The sequence below is a fragment of the Pseudophryne corroboree genome, chromosome 3, assembly GCF_028390025.1.
Source record: "Pseudophryne corroboree isolate aPseCor3 chromosome 3, aPseCor3.hap2, whole genome shotgun sequence".
NCBI classification, from domain to species: domain Eukaryota; kingdom Metazoa; phylum Chordata; class Amphibia; order Anura; family Myobatrachidae; genus Pseudophryne; species Pseudophryne corroboree.
The window spans coordinates 38,111,835-38,129,141 of record NC_086446.1 but is presented as its reverse complement, the minus strand read 5'-3'; the positions used below and the strand labels follow the sequence as shown (position 1 = coordinate 38,129,141).

The window sequence follows — 17,307 nt, the reverse complement described above, 5'->3', positions numbered from 1 at the left end:
GTAGTGACCCTGCAGCATCTGTATGATGTGCGGTCCCCTCACAATTGGAGCACATGCGATGTAGTGACCCTGCAGCATCTATATGATGTACGGTCCCCTCACAGTAGGAGCACCTGAGATGCAGTGACTGCAGTGTCTGTACATTGTACGGTCCCCTCACAAAAGGAGCACATGACATGCAGTGACCCTGCAGTGTCTGTATGATGAATGGTCCCCTCACAATAGGAGCACGAGATGCAGTGACCCTGCAGGGTCTGTGTGATGTGCAAACTCCTCAAAATTGGAGCACATGAGATGTACTGACCCTGCAGCATCTATATGATGTACGGTCCCCTCACAGTAGGAGCACCTGAGATGCAGTGACTGCAGTGTATGTACGTTGTACGGTCCCCTCACAAAAGGAGCACATGACATGCAGTGACCCTGCAGCGTCTGTATGATGTACGCTCCCCTCACAATAGGAGCACATGAGATGTAGTGACCCTGCAGCGTCTGTATGATGTGCGGTCCCCTCACAATGGGAGCACATGCGATGTAGTGACCCTGCAGCATCTATATGATGTACGGTCCCCTCACAGTAGGAGCACATGAGATGCAGTGTCTGTAAGTTGTACGGTCCCCTCACAAAAGGAGCACATGACATGCAGTGACCCTGCAGCATCTGTATGATGTACGCTCCCCTCACAATAGAAGCACATGAGATGTAGTGACCCTGCAGTGTCTGTATGATGTACGGTCCCCTCACAATAGGAGCACATGAGGTGTAGTGACCCTGCAGTGTCTATGATGTGCGGTCTTCTCACAATTGGAGCACATGAGATGCAGTGACCCTGCAGTGTCTGTATGATGACTGGTCCCCTCACAAAAGGAGCACGACATGCAGTGACCCTGCAGCGTCTGTATGATGTACGCTCCCCTCACAATAGGAGCACATGAGATGTAGTGACCCTGCAGTGTCTGTATGATGTACGGTCCCCTCACAATAGGAGCACATGAGGTGTAGTGACCCTGCAGTGTCTATGATGTGCGGTCTCCTCACAATAGGAGCACATGAGATGCAGTGACCCTGCAGTGTCTGTATGATGAATGGTCCCCTCACAATTGGAGCACATGAGATGCAGTGACCCTGCAGTGTCTGTATGATGTACGGTCCCCTCACAATAGGAGCACGAGATGTAGTGACCCTGCAGCGTCTGTATGATGTGCGGTCCCCTCACAATTGGAGCACATGCGATGTAGTGACCCTGCAGCATCTATATGATGTACGGTCCCCTCACAGTAGGAGCACATGAGATGCAGTGACTGCAGTGTCTGTACGTTGTACGGTCCCCACACAAAAGGAGCACATGACTTGCAGTGACCCTGCAGCATCTGTATGATGTACGCTCCCCTCACAATAGGAGCACATGAGATGTAGTGACCCTGCAGTGTCTGTATGATGTACGGTCCCCTCACAATAGGAGCACATGAGATGTAGTGACCCTGCAGCGTCTGTATGATGTGCGGTCCCCTTACAATGGGAGCACATGCGATGTAGTGACCCTGCAGCATCTATATAATGTACGGTCCCCTCACAGTAGGAGCACATGAGATGCAGTGTCTGTACGTTGTACGGTCCCCTCACAGTAGGAGCACATGAGATGCAGTGTCTGTATGATATACGGTCCCCTCACGAGCACATGAGATGCAGTAACCCTGCAGTGTGTCTGTATGATGTACGGTCCCCTCACAATATGAGCACATGAGATGCAGTGACCCTGCAGTGTCTGTATGATGTACGGTCCCCTCACAATAGTAGCAGATAAGATGCAGTGACCCTGCAGTGTCTGTATGATATACGGTCCCCTCACAATAGGAGCACATGAGATGTAGTGACCCTGCAGCATCTGTATGATGTGCGGTCCCCTCACAATTGGAGCACATGCGATGTAGTGACCCTGCAACATCTATATGATGTACGGTCCCCTAACAGTAGGAGCACATGAGATGTAGTGACCCAGCAGTGTCTGTATGATGTACGATCCTCTCACAAGCACATGAGATGCAGTGACCCTGCAGTGTGTCTGTATGATGTACGGTCCCCTCACAATATGAGCACATGAGATGTAGTGACCCTGCAGCGTCTGTATGATGTACGCTCCCTCACAATTGGAGCACATGAAATGCAGTGACCCTGCAGTGTCTATATGATTGAATGTACCCCTCACAATAGGATCACATGAGATGCAGTGAATCTGCAGTGTCAGTATGACGTACTGTCTATCATGTTTAGGTGAGTGATGCAGTCAGTACAAGTGGTATAAGTAAGTGTAGAGCTCCCACATAGTGACATTATATACTGCTGTCTTATAGTAATCACTACTTCTTACTTCCTTTTGTTTGTTGTCTAATATTTCTCTATCAGGGTCCACAGGATCTACCTTAGTATATATAGTAGCGACAGTGGAACGGGCACCAAACAATTACACTTTTCAGACTCCCAGGATGCATTGGGCCAGCCCCCTATATCTCGCCTCGCGGCTCAGGCAAATCAGTTTTTGTTTGGTGCGGCAGGAGCCGGACTACTAGAACGGTTGGGCTACAAAAAATAATTTCTGCAGCCTCATGCTTTTGTTATTTAATAGTATTTATTTTTGAGTGATCTTTCTATGCGTCTTAAACGCATAATAAGAAAGACGCTCTAACAACTCTCTGCCAGGCTGCGACAACTGTTACCTCCGATTATACTGCTGTTTCGGCGGGCGTCAGACTGGATGTACTAGCAAGTCCGTACTGATGCTCCCAGGCTGCGGCTGGAGAACGGGGAGAAGGTAAGGCGTCTGTTACCAATCAGCGGTTTAAGATGCATATAACGCAGCCTTACTGTTTTGGGGGGAGACTACCGGACAGTCGCTGACGCAGCTGCCACATCAGATGCGCCAGCGCAAGACCTCAGGGATCGGGTCTGGGACTCAGGGTCGACAGCACAAAGGTCGACACACTTTAGGTCGACACACTTTAGGTCGACACCAATTGGTCGACACACATTAGGTCGACAGGGTCAAAAGGTCGACAGGGTCAAAAGGTCGACAGGAACAAGGTCGACATGAGTTTTTTTATGGGTTTTTTGTGTCGTTTTCTTCGTAGAGTGACCGGGAACCCGAATTAGTGCACCGCGTCCCCTCGCATGGCTCGCTTCGCTCGCCATGCTTCGGGCATGGTGCCTTCGCTCCGCTACCGCTTCGCTCGGCACACTTTACCGTTCCAATCGTAGTCCACGTGGATCGTTAAGTATGAAAAGGTTAAAAAAAAGAAAAAAATCATGAAAAACTCATGTCGACCTTTTTCCATGTCGACCTTGTTCCTGTCGACCTTTTGACCCTGTCGACCTAATGTGTGTCGGCCAATTGGTGTCGACCTAAAGTGTGTCGACCTTTGTGCTGTCGACCTGGAGTCCGGATACCCAGGGATCATAGGTTCTGGGGAATAGTAGAGGCCGCGATCCCTGAGGTTGATGTCAGCAGTGGGGAGTCAGATGCTCCCCTGGTCGTCCCTTCTCCCAGTTCATGACCTGTCTCTGCCGAGTTTCCCGCCATGAACTGATATTTCCGCATCCGTCTGAGACGCGTGTTACTATACAGTTCAGTCAGAGTCGTGGTGCGGCTATGTTCACTGGTGCGTATGATTCTCTCAGCCGTCTGTTAGCGGCATGGTTGAATACGGAGTGGGATTAAGTCTACCTGTATCCCACTTTCCCGAGCGTTGTGAACATTTACTGCTGTATTATTCGCTGTGCGCCTGAATACGGTAGCTGGTTTAAGGTAATGCAGTAATGTTTCTCTTACGTCCTAGAGGATGCTGGGGACTCTGCAAGGACCATGGGGTACAGACGGGCTCCGCAGGAGACATGGGCACTCTAAAGACTTTAAATGGGTGTGCACTGGCTCCTCCCTCTATGCCCCTCCTCCAGACCTCAGTTAGATCCTGTGCCCAGAGGAGACTGGGTGCACTGCAGGGGAGCTCTTCCTGTCACACAGACAACGTTTGATGTCGTTTAAACTGCTTCCTTTACCACCTGGTAATTTACAATTCTCCTTTGATCACACAGATTTTATAGTTTATACAGCAGTGTCTGTATTTGTAACAAATGGTACAGGATAACAACTTATACAACGTATAGAAATTGTTCCCCCTGCCAATCACGTATCTGGAGTGATTATACAGGAAATTATTGAAAACAAACTGATTTCCCCAATAGCCATAGACACACCAAAAGACCACCTAGGGGTCATTTCACAGGAAGTGCTGTAACCAAAGTATTGGTCATTTCACTCTTACACCTACTCACAGAAACTGCAGAACCCAAGCACATTACCTGCGGTGCCCTGACCAACACATCAAAAGATCTGATCACACTAGGAGGTTACTGAGCATATGTCTTCCTATGTGAGAGTGTGCTATGACTTATTCTGTAGTCACTAAGAGCATTTTGAATACAAATATATTATAAAACGTGCAGTGTATAACTCTCCAACTGCGCACAGCGCAGTGATATAACATGAAGACACATCTTTAAACAGGCTGCGCCCGACGCCGTTAGTACATTTGAATGGGGTGCCTAGCGCTCATTGTCTCTGTAGAATGGCGCCGGGCACGGAGTAATTACCCATTCAGTGCCGCGGACGCCATTGTACCTGTGGCTGACGGGTTCTCCGGCCACACTATCCCTATATGATCTGTAGAGAAGATGTGTGTCTTATACAGTGATATTCTGTTGTTCAGTCTTAAAGTAATCAGACATTACTAAAGTGTTATTTTGTTGTTATTCAGGGTGAACACCTTTCTGATTGTAAGTCCGAAGATATAGAGGGAGAAGAAGAGACGTATGTGACTGATATGAAGGCAGAAGATATAAAGGGAGAAGAAGAGACGTATGTGACTGATATGAAGGCAGAATATAGAGAGGGAGAAGAAGAGACGTATGTGATTGATATGAAGGCAGAAGATACAGAGGAAGAAGAGACGTATGTCACTGATATGAAGGCAGAAGATATAGAGGGAGAAGAAGAGACGTATGTGACTGATGTGAAGGCAGAAGATATAGAGGGAGAAGAAGAGACATATGTGACTGATAATAAGACACAAGATATAGAGGGAGAAGAAGAGACGTATGTGACTGAAATGAAGACAGAAGATACAGAGGAAGAAGAGACGTATGTGACTGATATGAAGGCAAAAGATATAGAGGGAGAAGAAGAGATGTATGTGAGGGGAGATCTGAAGTGTAAGGAGGAGGAAATGCCTACAGATATCAGCACAGGTGAGTAATAATGCGTATTACAGAAAAGAGTCGCATACTTTCCTTCCTGAGTCACTACAGAAGTCTCTTCCCCTACACCCTCCTATGTCAAGTCAAACTAATAAGGGAAATGTATCTGCCCAGAGTGGGAGTCAGGAAACGTCAGCCCCTAGTATGCTCCTGCTCTCTCCCTCACATCATGTCACTCTGTGTTACCAGCCCAGAGATCTGACCAGTCTCCTCCCCACACTCTCTGGTGAATCTCATACATCAGGAGCCATCAGCCCCTATTATACTCCTGCTCTCCCCCTCACATCATGTCACTGTGTTACCAGCCCAGAAAGCTGATCAGTCTCCTCCCCACACTCTCTGGTGAATCTCGTACATCAGGAGCCATCAGCCCCTATTATACTCCTGCTGTCCCCTCACATCATGTCACTGTGTTACCAGCCCAGAGATCTGACCTGTCTCCTCCCCACACTCTGGTGTATCTCATACATCAGTAATTAAGTTGTCACTATAATAATTGACTTGTTGGCTTCATTTAGTAGCATGTATCTGGTGTGGCTGCTCTACATGGAGATGACCAGAGGACCGTATAGAGGCTGCTGTTACAACATACATATCCTCCTGGAGCACTTTGTGTAGTGTGGAAGCAGATGTTGGTAGTTCAGCCTACAAGTGTCCTGTATATATGTGTGGGGGCAATCTGGATGGATATTGTGGCTTAGTAATGTGGCTGATGAGGATTCCTGTTCTGTGATACTGGCTCAGGAATGTTACCCAGCACAGGCTGCATTATGTGGGGGAGAGATAATCATTGGAGATGTGCCAATCGCATGTCCCTGTGGCTGGGGCTATGACATCTGTTGCGGCAGCAGAAGGCAATATTTTATTTGTCCTTATTTGTTGTTGGTAGTTTTCGAATTGTAATAATGTGGTCATAGGTTATAAGCCGAAATGTAACAACTAAACATTATTCATAATAGTGACACAGTGATGTAGTGGTGAGCAGCGCTGTCTCGCACCACTAGTCACGAGTTCAGTTCCCAACCAAGGTTCTATCTGTGGAGTTTGTATGTGTTTCCTACAACTCTGCAAAAATCATAATGGTAGGTTAATTGGCTTCTGACACATATGAACCCTAGTGTGTCATGTGGAATGTAGATTGTAAGCTCCACTGGGGCAGGGAATAATGTGATTTTCTAGTTATTCTCTGTAGATCGGAGTAATATGTGTGCACTGTATATAGAACTGTGCATTATAATAGTTATATTATTTCCAGCAGATGGAGGCACAAGCAGGAATTCCTTGGAGGGAGATCTCGTCTTGTCTGCAGATAGTAAAATAGAAGAGAACATCACACAGGATTCTCCAGGAGACATCCCCATTAATCTAACTATACATCCAGTACCTCACAGTGCTGATACTTCATCTGATCCCTCTAATCGCGATGACTGTTCATCTAATACCTCAGATTTTGTTACACATCGTGCAGCTCATACACGTGATAAAATATTTTCCTGTTCTGAGTGCGAGAAAAGTTTTACACACAAATCACGGCTTGTTACACATCTGAGAAGTCACACAGGTGAGAAACCATTTCCATGCTCTGAGTGTGGGAAAAGTTTTATACTCAAATCACGGCTTGTTACACATCTGAGAAGTCACACAGGTGAGATGCCATTTCCATGCTCTGAGTGTGAGAAACGTTTTCTGTGTAAAGCAGAGCTTGTTAGACATCAGACACATCACACAGGTGAGAAACCATTTCCTTGCTCTGAGTGTGGGAAAAGTTTTGCACGCAAATCAGATCTTGTTATACATCAGAGAAGTCACACAGGTGAGAAACCATTTACATGCTCTGAGTGCGGTAAAAGTTGTGCAGGCAAATCACAGCTTGTTACACATCTGAGAAGTCACACAGGTGAGAAACCATTTCCATGCTCTGAGTGTGGGAAAAGTTTTCCATTCAAATCACGGCTTGTTACACATCTGAGAAGTCACACAGGTGAGAAACCATTTCCTTGCTCTGAGTGTGGGAAAAGTTTTCCACTCAAATCACAGCTTCTTATACATCAGAGAAGTCACACAGGTGAGAAACCATTTCCTTGCTCTGAGTGTGGGAAAAGTTTTGCACGCAAATCACAGCTTTTTATACATCAGAGAAATCACACAGGTGAGAAACCATTTCCATGCTCTGAGTGTGGGAAAAGTTTTATACTCAAATCACGGCTTGTTATACATCAGAGAAGTCACACAGGTGAGAAGCCATTTCCATGCTCTGAGTGTGAGAAATGTTTTCTGTGTAAAGCAGAACTTGTTAGACATCAGAGACATCATACAGGTGAGAAACCATTTCCTTGCTCTGAGTGTGGGAAAAGTTTTACACACAAATCAAAGCTTCTTACACATCAGAGAAGTCACACGGGTGAGAAACCATTTACATGCTCTGAGTGTGGGAAAAGTTTTCCATTCAAATCACGGCTTGTTACACATCTGAGAAGTCACACAGGTGAGAAACCATTTCCATGCTCTGAGTGTGGGAAAAGTTTTATACTCAAATCACGGCTTGTTACACATCTGAGAAGTCACACAGGTGAGAAGCCATTTCCATGCTCTGAGTGTGAGAAACGTTTTCTGTGTAAAGCAGAGCTTGTTAGACATCAGACACATCACACAGGTGAGAAACCATTTCCTTGCTCTGAGTGTGGGAAAAGTTTTGCACGCAAATCACATCTTCTTATACATCAGAGAAATCACACAGGTGAGAAACCATTTCCATGCTCTGAGTGCGGTAAAAGTTGTGCAGGCAAATCACAGCTTGTTACACATCTGAGAAGTCACACAGGTGAGAAACCATTTCCATGCTCTGAGTGTGGGAAAAGTTTTCCATTCAAATCATGGCTTGTTACACATCTGAGAAGTCACACAGGTGAGAAACCATTTCCTTGCTCTGAGTGTGGGAAAAGTTTTCCACTCAAATCACAGCTTCTTATACATCAGAGAAGTCACACAGGTGAGAAACCATTTCCTTGCTCTGAGTGTGGGAAAAGTTTTGCACGCAAATCACAGCTTTTTATACATCAGAGAAATCACACAGGTGAGAAACCATTTCCATGCTCTGAGTGTGGGAAAAGTTTTACACTCAAATCACAGCTTGTTATACATCAGAGAAGTCACACAGGTGAGAAGCCATTTCCATGCTCTGAGTGTGAGAAATGTTTTCTGTGTAAAGCAGAACTTGTTAGACATCAGAGACATCATACAGGTGAGAAACCATTTCCTTGCTCTGAGTGTGGGAAAAGTTTTGCACGCAAATCACAGCTTCTTATACATCAGAGAAATCACACAGGTGAGAAACCATTTCCATGCTCTGAGTGTGGGAAAAGTTTTACACTCAAATCACAGCTTGTTATACATCAGAGAAGTCACACAGGTGAGAAACCATTTCCATGCTCTTATTGTGGGAAAAGTTTTGCACGCAAATCACAGCTTGTTATACATCAGAGAAGTCACACAGGTGAGAAACCATTTCCATGCTCTTATTGTGGGAAAAGTTTTGCACTCAAATCACGGCTTGTTATACATCAGAGAAGTCACACAGGTGAGAAGCCATTTCCATGCTCTGAGTGTGAGAAATTTTTTCTGCGTAAAGCAGAACTTGTTAGACATCAGAGACAACATACAGGTGAGAAACCATTTCCTTGCTCTGAGTGTGGGAAAAGTTTTGCAGGCAAATCACAGCTTCTTATACATCAGAGAAATCACACAGGTGAGAAACCATTTTCATGCTCTTATTGTGGGAAAAGTTTTATACTCAAATCACGGCTTGTTATACATCAGAGAAGTCACACAGGTGAGAAACCATTTCGATGCTGTGAGTGTGGGAAATGTTTTTCAGGCAAATCGTATCTAGTTAAACATCAGAAATCACACGGGTGTAAAGCATTACTATGATCTGATACACAACAGGGTTGTAGCAACACTCCAGTCACACAGTGACACTTTTAAGTTACTGCAGATAATTGGAATGTGTGTCATTAATAGAAGACTGGAAAAGATCACTCAGATGAAACTTACAGTATTTCTTTATTGCAGTAGACAGGGCCAGACTGCCCATCTGTCACCTCTGGCATATTCCAGAAGGGCTGGTGGGCTCGTCCGGTTCCACAGAGAGATGGGAAGGCCACACGCAGCTCTAGCTCTCTGGTTTAGCTGCCCCCACTGCCCAAAGTGTTCATCTCCATGGAAATGGGGGCTTGGATTTGCTGCACATCCTTGTGCTTTGCGTTCTTGTGCCCTTTCTCTCCCCCGTGATGTGCGCTTGCAAGTTTACAAATGCCCAATCCAGATAGGAGCCCCATAGTGTTATATAAGCTTCTATGGTCCTAATTCAAGGTTGATCGCAAAAGGAAAATCTTCCTCTAATTGGAAAATCCATGTGCACTGCAGGTGGGTCAGATGTAACATGTGCAGAGAGAGTTAGATTTAGGTGGGTTGTTTTCAAACAGAAATCTAAACTGCAGTGTAAAATTAAAGCAGCCAGTATTTCTCTAGCATCCATAAGGGATATTGGGGACACATATTAGTACAATGGGTATAGATGGGGTCCAAAGGAACCAGTGCACTTTAAATTTCTTCCTCTGTGTGTGCTGGCTCCTCCCCTCTATGCCCCCTCCTACAGGCAGTTTAGAAAAAAGTGCCCTCAGGAGAGTATGCACACTCTCTGCTAGCTCCAGAGTTTTTCCTCATTTTATTTTAACCTTTTGTTTATTTCGGTATGCTGTTTGGGCAACAGCATACCTGCGCCGTGGGAGTTGGGGGGCGATCACTGGCCTTGCGAGTTGCAGAGCCGATTCCCCGCTGCAAGACCACTGTCCTGAGGGGTTGTTCAGCGGGGCACTGCGCCTTTGTTGTCACAACCGCAGCACGCCGCACATGCCTTACAGATTTATGAAGGTTAACGTCGGTGGTGAGTAGAAACCGGGGGCCCTGCTAGGGGGGGTCCCCCGGTTCATGGTGCTGCTTTCACACGGGTGAGGCATATGGGTCCCTCCTGGGGGGGATCCGCTATAGCCCCTGTGTAAAACTGGCTAGCGGTTAGCTGAACTAATCATGTTTTGGCGACATGGCCAGTATAAATATAATCAGTAGCTCCAGCGCCATTACAGGGGTCGGAGCTACATCGGAGCGGGCTTAGCGGCATTTTGGTGCCTTCCTCTGCATAAGCAGCAGCAGCCTAATACAGCTCCTCTGGACTCTAGATTACTGGTACTGTGTGTAGTTTAGGGGAAGAGCCGTTATTTGTGCACATTACTTATTCCTAAAGAGGAAACCGTTGTAAACAATCAGTTTTCGCTGATATAAAAACGCTGACAGCCTCACTGGGGCTCTCTGGTGTGGGTGTGCTGGTGCATTCTCTGTGTCTTTTCTCACATGCAATAGGGCAGGCTTGCATTGAACAATGGTCTGTGTTATATGTGTATTGTTGTGTTACTTTTCATCATGGTAAAACACAAGTTGCTGTATGCAGTGTGTGTAACCAGATTGTCCCCACTCCCAGTTGGTTCCATTTCATGTGAGCAGTGTAGTCAGTCCTCACAAAATGTTGAGGAGAACGTATGGAGGGTCACGAGGTTTCCTGGCTGGGTGCAATCAAAACTATGATGTCTGATATGTCATCTCCGCTCACTGCAAATGCCAACAAAACAAGAACTGCAACAAGCAGTAGCAGATCTAGCTGCCAGGGCTGATGTTCCCCATCCCTCTATCTACTGCAGGTCCACATAAACGTGCTTTACCTGCACTTCTATCAGATACGGATGATATACAGGATGATGTTGATTCCATAAGTGGGGATTTCACTCATACACAGGGTATTGAACCCCTCATTTTAGCTATAAGGGATGTGCTGAAGCTCCCTCAAGACAAACTGGCTGTCACATTTCTTCACTCTAAAGAATTAGATGATTTATTTAAGCTAGTCTGAAAACATCCAGATAAGAAATATCAGGTGTCAAAACGGTTTTTGCATACATTCCCCTTTGCCCAGGAGGGCAGAAAGTTCTTGGAAGAATCTCCAGCTGTAGATGTCTCCGTCTCTCGCCTCTCTTAGAAGGCGGTACTCCCGACTCCGGGCTCCTTTACAGTAAAAGACCCGGGGGATAGAAAAATTGAGACCACACTGAAATCTATCTACATTGCTGTAGGTGTATCTCAAAGACTGGTCATTGCAGTACGGATGGTGTAATGGTTAGCATTACTGCCTCACAGCACTGAGGTCATATGTTCAATTGCCACCATGGCCCTAACTGTGTGGAGTTTGTATATTCTCCCAGTAATCGCGCGGGTTTCCTCCCACAATCCAAAAAATATACAGGTAGGTTAATTGGCTCCCAACAAAATTAACCCTAGTGTGAATGTGTGTGCGTTTACATGTGGCAGGGAATATAGATTGTAAGCTCCACTGGGGCAGGGACTGATGCGAATGGCCAAAATATTCTCTGTACAGCGCTGCGGAATATATGTGCGCTATATAAAATAACTGGTAAAAAATAAAAATACATAAACAATTGCAGGTTGCTGGATGACGCATGCAATTCATTCCTGGGCTACTCAAATTCAGGAGGGTCTCTCGGGTGACATGACCCTGGTTACTACGGTAACTTCCCTAAAACACATTCAGGACATGGCAAGAGTTCTCTGTGACTCCCTAAAAGAGACTGGCAATATTAATGCAAGGACCACTGCTATGGCTGTGTCAGCACGCAGAGCCGTATGATTGCGTCAGTGGATTGCAGACGCTGACTCCAAACGCAATGTGGAATCTCTTACCTTTACAGGTGAATGGCTCTTTGGATGCGAATTGGGCGCATGGATCTAAAAAGTTACTGCTGGGAAATCCACGTTTCTTCCCCCGGGGCTCCTCCTGCTAAACGTAACTAGCCGGGACTGTCTACTCAGTCCTTTCAGTCCACCAGATTTCAATCTAGGGCCAGAGGTGCATCCAATGCAGCTAGAGACACCAGAGGTAAACCTAAGAAACTAGGCGTTGCTTGCTCTCAGGAACAGAGCACCAGTTCAGCTTCCGCAACATCCTCAGTATGACGGTGCCCGCCCACTCCGGGAGGATCTCAAGGTGAGAGCTTGGTTACGTCACTTCAGCCACATCTGGGAAAGTTCCTGCCAAGGCGCCTGGGTAAGGGACCTTATTTCTCAGGGTTACAAGCTGGAGTTCGACGGTGCTCCTCCCCAACAATTTTTCTAATCCAGCTGTGGAAAATATGTGTGTTACGCTACTACTGGCTATCACAAAGTTAGTCCAGCCCCAAGTCATTGTTCGAGTACCCCTGCTACAGCAAGGATAAGGTTACGACTCCAGTCTGTTCGTAGTGCCAAAACCAGACGGGTCTGTGAGGCCCATTTTGAATCTGAAGTCCTTGAATCCTTACCTAAAGGTTTTCAAATTCAAGATGGAAACTTTGAGAGCAGTGATCGCAGGCCTAGAACAACAGGAATTCCTAGTGTCCCTGGTGGTCTGCCCAAGAGGCCCTACTTCCGATCAACATCCTGGAACTTTGGGCTATCTACAATGCTCTGATTCAGTCCTCACTTCTGCTCCAGGATCAGGCAATTCAGGTACAGTTGGACAATGCCACAGCTGTGGCGTACATCAATCGACAAGGAGCGACAAAAAAACGGGCCTGCATGCGAGAAATATCAAGAATACTCCTCTGGGCGGAAAGAAATGCAAGAGCACTGCCTGCAATATTCATTCCAGCAGTGGACAACTGGGAAGCAGACTTCCTGAGTCACCACGATCTCCACCCAGAGGAGTGGGGCCTACACGCAGAGGCGTTACTTACTTGCAAAACACCTGGTACAGCTGAAGGTGAAAGGGGGCGTGACTTCGTGGCAGGGGCATGGCTTTGCGTCCTGACCCCGTTTTCGGCACATTGTGGGGCCGGGTGATGTGGGCTTCCCCCGGAGACTGATGCATCTGCAGTGCTGGCTTCTGCACTGTGACAGGAACTGGGTTGCAGCATGTTATGATCTAGTGCAGCACCCGGCTCCTGCCACTGAGCAGGAGCCGGTACTTTGGTGTCACCCATCAGTGGGTAACACCTGGGTGCAGACCACACCCACCTTGTGACGCAAGTGCCTACACCCTCAGGTGTTTCAACAGATCAACAACAGGTGGGGTTGCCCCCAGATCGACATGATGGCGTCTCGTCTCAACAAGAAACTTCGCTGCTATTGCTCGTGAACCAGAGACCCTCAGGCGTGCGCAGTGGATGCACTGACGTTGCCTTGGCCTTACCAGCTGGTCTACGGATTTCCTCCGATTCCATTAATCCCAAAGGTACTCAAGAGGATCCCGCATCACGGAGTACAAGCAATTCTGCTTGCCCCGGGGAGTGTGGTACGTGGATCTTCTGGGCATGTCCATAGTAGACCCTAGGCCTCTGCCAGTAAGAAGGGATCTTCAGCAGGGTCCGTTCGTCTGCTCGGACTTACGGCGGCTTCGTTTGACGGCATGGAAGTTCAGCGGAACATCCTAGCTCACAAGGGACTTTCCAAAAAGGTCATTGCCACTATGGTGCAAGCCAGGAAACCTGTCACGTCAAAACACTATCATCATATCTGGTGGAGATATGTCTCCTGGTGCGAGGAATGCACTTATACATTTGCTGCATTCCACTTGGGAAGATTCCTTCATTTCCTGCAGGCTGGAGTGGATAAAGGCTTACATCTGGGATTCATTAAGTTCCAGATTTCAGCTCTTTCAATCTTCTTCCAAACGAAGTTGGCTATGCTGCCTGAAGTTCAGACCTTCTTGCAAGGGGTGCTTCACATACAACCTCCGTTTGTGCCGCCTACAGCATCTTGGGATTTGGATGTGGTGTTAAGATTTCTGCAGTCCTCCTGGTTTGAACCTCTGATGATGGTGGTAGACTAGTACCTCATGTGGAAGACAGTGATGTTACTGGCCCTGGCTTCTGCTAGGCGTGTCTCGGAATTGGGGGACTTATCGTGTAAAAGTCCTTACTTGGTCTTTTACGAGAACAGAGCGGAGCTCATGACTAGACAGCAGCTCCTTCCGAAGGTAGTCTCCGTGCTTCACTTGAATCGAACTATTGTGAACCCATCCAGTTCTGGCACTTCTGCCCCTCCGGAGTCAATGGATGTGGTGCGAGCCTTGAAGATCTATGTCAAGAGGACGGCTCGGATCAGAAAGACGGATTCCTTGTTTGTGCGGTATGATGCACAGAAAAAGGGTTGCCCTGCTTCTAAGCAGTCCATTGCTCGTTGGCTTTGGCTTACTATCCATCAGGCCTATGTGTCGGCAGCCTTACCTGTTCCACAGTTTCTGAAGGCCCACTCTACAAGATCGGTGGGGTCTTCCTGGGCAGCTGCCCGTGGAGTCTCGGCCCTGCAACTCTGCCGAGCGGCTACCTGGTTGGGGAAGAACATCTTTGTGAAGTTCTACAAGTTCGATACCCAGTTTGGGCATGTTCCCGCCCATTCTGAAAGCTTAGGGACATCCCCATCGTACTAATGTGTCCCCAATATCCCTTATGGATGCTAGAAAAAATAGGATTTTAAATACCTATCGGTAAATCCTTTTCTCATAGTCCATAAGGGATATTGGGCGCCCTCCTCTGTGCGGTGACTTTTTCTGCAGGTTCTCTGTTATGTGTTACCTGTTCAGCTGTTGCCGTTTATGTTGCCAGGTGTTGCTGGCCAGTCTATGTTATGGTGTACTGGTGTGTAATACTGACCACACTTATTGTTATGTTCCTTCTCTCACGTATGTAATTTCTCCTTCGGACACTGTTTTACCTATAACTGCCTGTAGGAGGTAGCATAGAGGGGAGGAGCCAGCACACCCAGTTGAAGAAGTGTAAAGTGCCCTGGCTCCTTAGGACCCAGTCTATACCCATTATACTAATGTGTCCCCAATATCCCTTATGGACTACGAGAAAAGGATTTACCGGTAGGTATTTAATATCCTATTTTAGCCTTCATAGAGATCTGTAGAATGGTCAGTTAGGAATGAATGCAGCACATCCTAATTAGTAATGACTACACCTGTGCACCAGCTAGGTGGTCTGGTAAATGTGTACTGTTGGTAGAACTCGAGGACTGGTTTGGCCAGCCCTGCTTTAAAGTGACTTGGAGCCAGTACATTCTTAAGATTACTTGGTTTTTTTTTAATTATTCTTAGTTGTTGTTCTATGCAGTTCACAAGCACATTATCATGTTTTAATAAAGATTTTTTTTTAAATAATTTCATTTGTGTATTAAACTTTGAGATAAAAATAGGGCCTAAATTTTCTTGGACTTGATTCATTTTTGCATTTTGGATACAGAATAAATTATGATTTGTATTTAGAGGTTCTTTTAATGCTTTTTTTCAAAAGGCCTCTTGGATATCCCTGTGCAACAAATTCCTCTGTCAGGTCATCAGCTTGTTGTATAAATTGTGTATCTTTTGAACAATTCCGCCTGATTCTTAGGTATTGGCTCTTTGGAGTATTCAATAGCCAGGGTTTGTAACGACAGCTATTAAAGTTAAGAAACTTACTGCAATCGACATCTTTTTTTTGTGTGTAGATAACCAAACTGTTCCCTTTTACTTGGAGGGCAATGTCCAAGAATCTAATTTTTGTGGGGTGCTTAGTGTTCATAAATGTCAAACCAAAAGTGTTGTCATTTAAATAATGAATAAACGATTGTGTGGAAAACCCATCACCTTCCCAAATAAAGAACATGTCATCAATGTACCGACCATAAGTCACCAGATTCGCCCCAAAGGGTCCCACCCAGACGTAAGTCTGTTCAAAGAGTCCCATATATAGGTTTGCAAAACTTGGGGTGAATCTGGTGCCCATGGCGCTACTGTGCTTCTGTAAATACAATTTGGAATCTAAAGTGAAATAGTTGTGTGTGAATATAAATTGAATGGAATCAAGAATAAAGTTACACTGCTAAAGGTAAATTATCAGGACTCAAATAATTCTTAAGTGCATTAATGCCTCCTATGTGTGGTATATTCATATATAGAGACTCAACATCACAAGTCAAATGTACATAATCAGTTTTCCATTTGATGTCTTTAATATGGTTGATAAAGGGAGTAAAGTCTAGTATACGATTTTAAAAAAACGTGAGGATGTAAAAATGAGTCAAGGGGCTGGATTCAAAATTTCCGTCCTCCCCTCCCGCCCCCATCGCGCCCGCCAGCAGTATTCAGATGTTGCTGTTGATGGGTGTGATATCAGTATTTTAGCTCGCCACCCCTTACGGTGGTGAGCTGAAATGCATGAAAAGTGACCCGTTTGGATGCCCAAATGGGACTTTTCACGATCGCGCCGATGATTTTAGTCGGGTTTAGCTGCGTGACGCGGCTAATCCCGTCTCTTATGGGTGCAATCAGTGCGATAACGGGGGTCAGTAGAATATTGCCCCGCGATCTCCAGTCATTTTAGACGGCAGATCGGGGGCAATAAAACATTTGAATTCCGCCCAAAAAATGCAGATAAATTTGTGGTTAGGGATCCCACTTCAGAAATTATAGGATGCCCAAGAGGTGAAGAAAGATTTGTGTATTTTAGGTAAGTGATAGTATGTGAGGATTTTAGTGAATTAAACAAAAAATTATTTGTTCTTGGACACCATCCCCTTTTGTAGTACATCATCAAGTAAACTTTTTAGTTAACTCATATGTTCCACTGTAGGATCTTTGGGAAGTATGGTGTAGAACTTGGAATTATTCATTTGTCTAGTGGCATCACTGATGTAGTCATTCTTGTCTTGTATAACTACGCTGCCGCCCTTATCCGCTGTCTTTATTATGATCGAATTATCATCCTTTAGGGTTTTAAGTGCTTTTCTTTCATTTGGGTGTAAATTATACTTTTGTTTATATTTATTGGTAGAGGTACATCATTTTCTAAAATCACTAAGAGTAGCCGCATGCAAAGTTTCAATATAACCAGTTTTGTGTTGGGTCGGATAGAATT

General features: G+C 45.8%; 1 protein-coding gene across 4 annotated transcripts in view; it reads left to right on the top strand.

Annotated features, from left to right (window-relative positions):
• LOC135054647 (zinc finger protein 271-like) overlaps window positions 1-16,283 on the top strand; it is a 104,965-nt gene extending 88,682 nt beyond the window's left edge. For 3 of the 4 annotated variants that reach the window (XM_063957880.1, XM_063957878.1, XM_063957879.1), the window contains 2 exons: window positions 4,810-5,299; window positions 6,564-16,283. In XM_063957880.1, coding sequence (XP_063813950.1) covers window positions 4,876-5,299; window positions 6,564-9,238 — 3,099 coding nt within the window. In that variant the 5' untranslated portion in view covers window positions 4,810-4,875 and the 3' untranslated portion in view covers window positions 9,239-16,283. The remainder of the gene's footprint in view (window positions 1-4,809; window positions 5,300-6,563) is intronic. The other variant, XM_063957881.1, reaches the window with a different exon arrangement.
• Window positions 16,284-17,307: the final 1,024 nt, after the last annotated feature.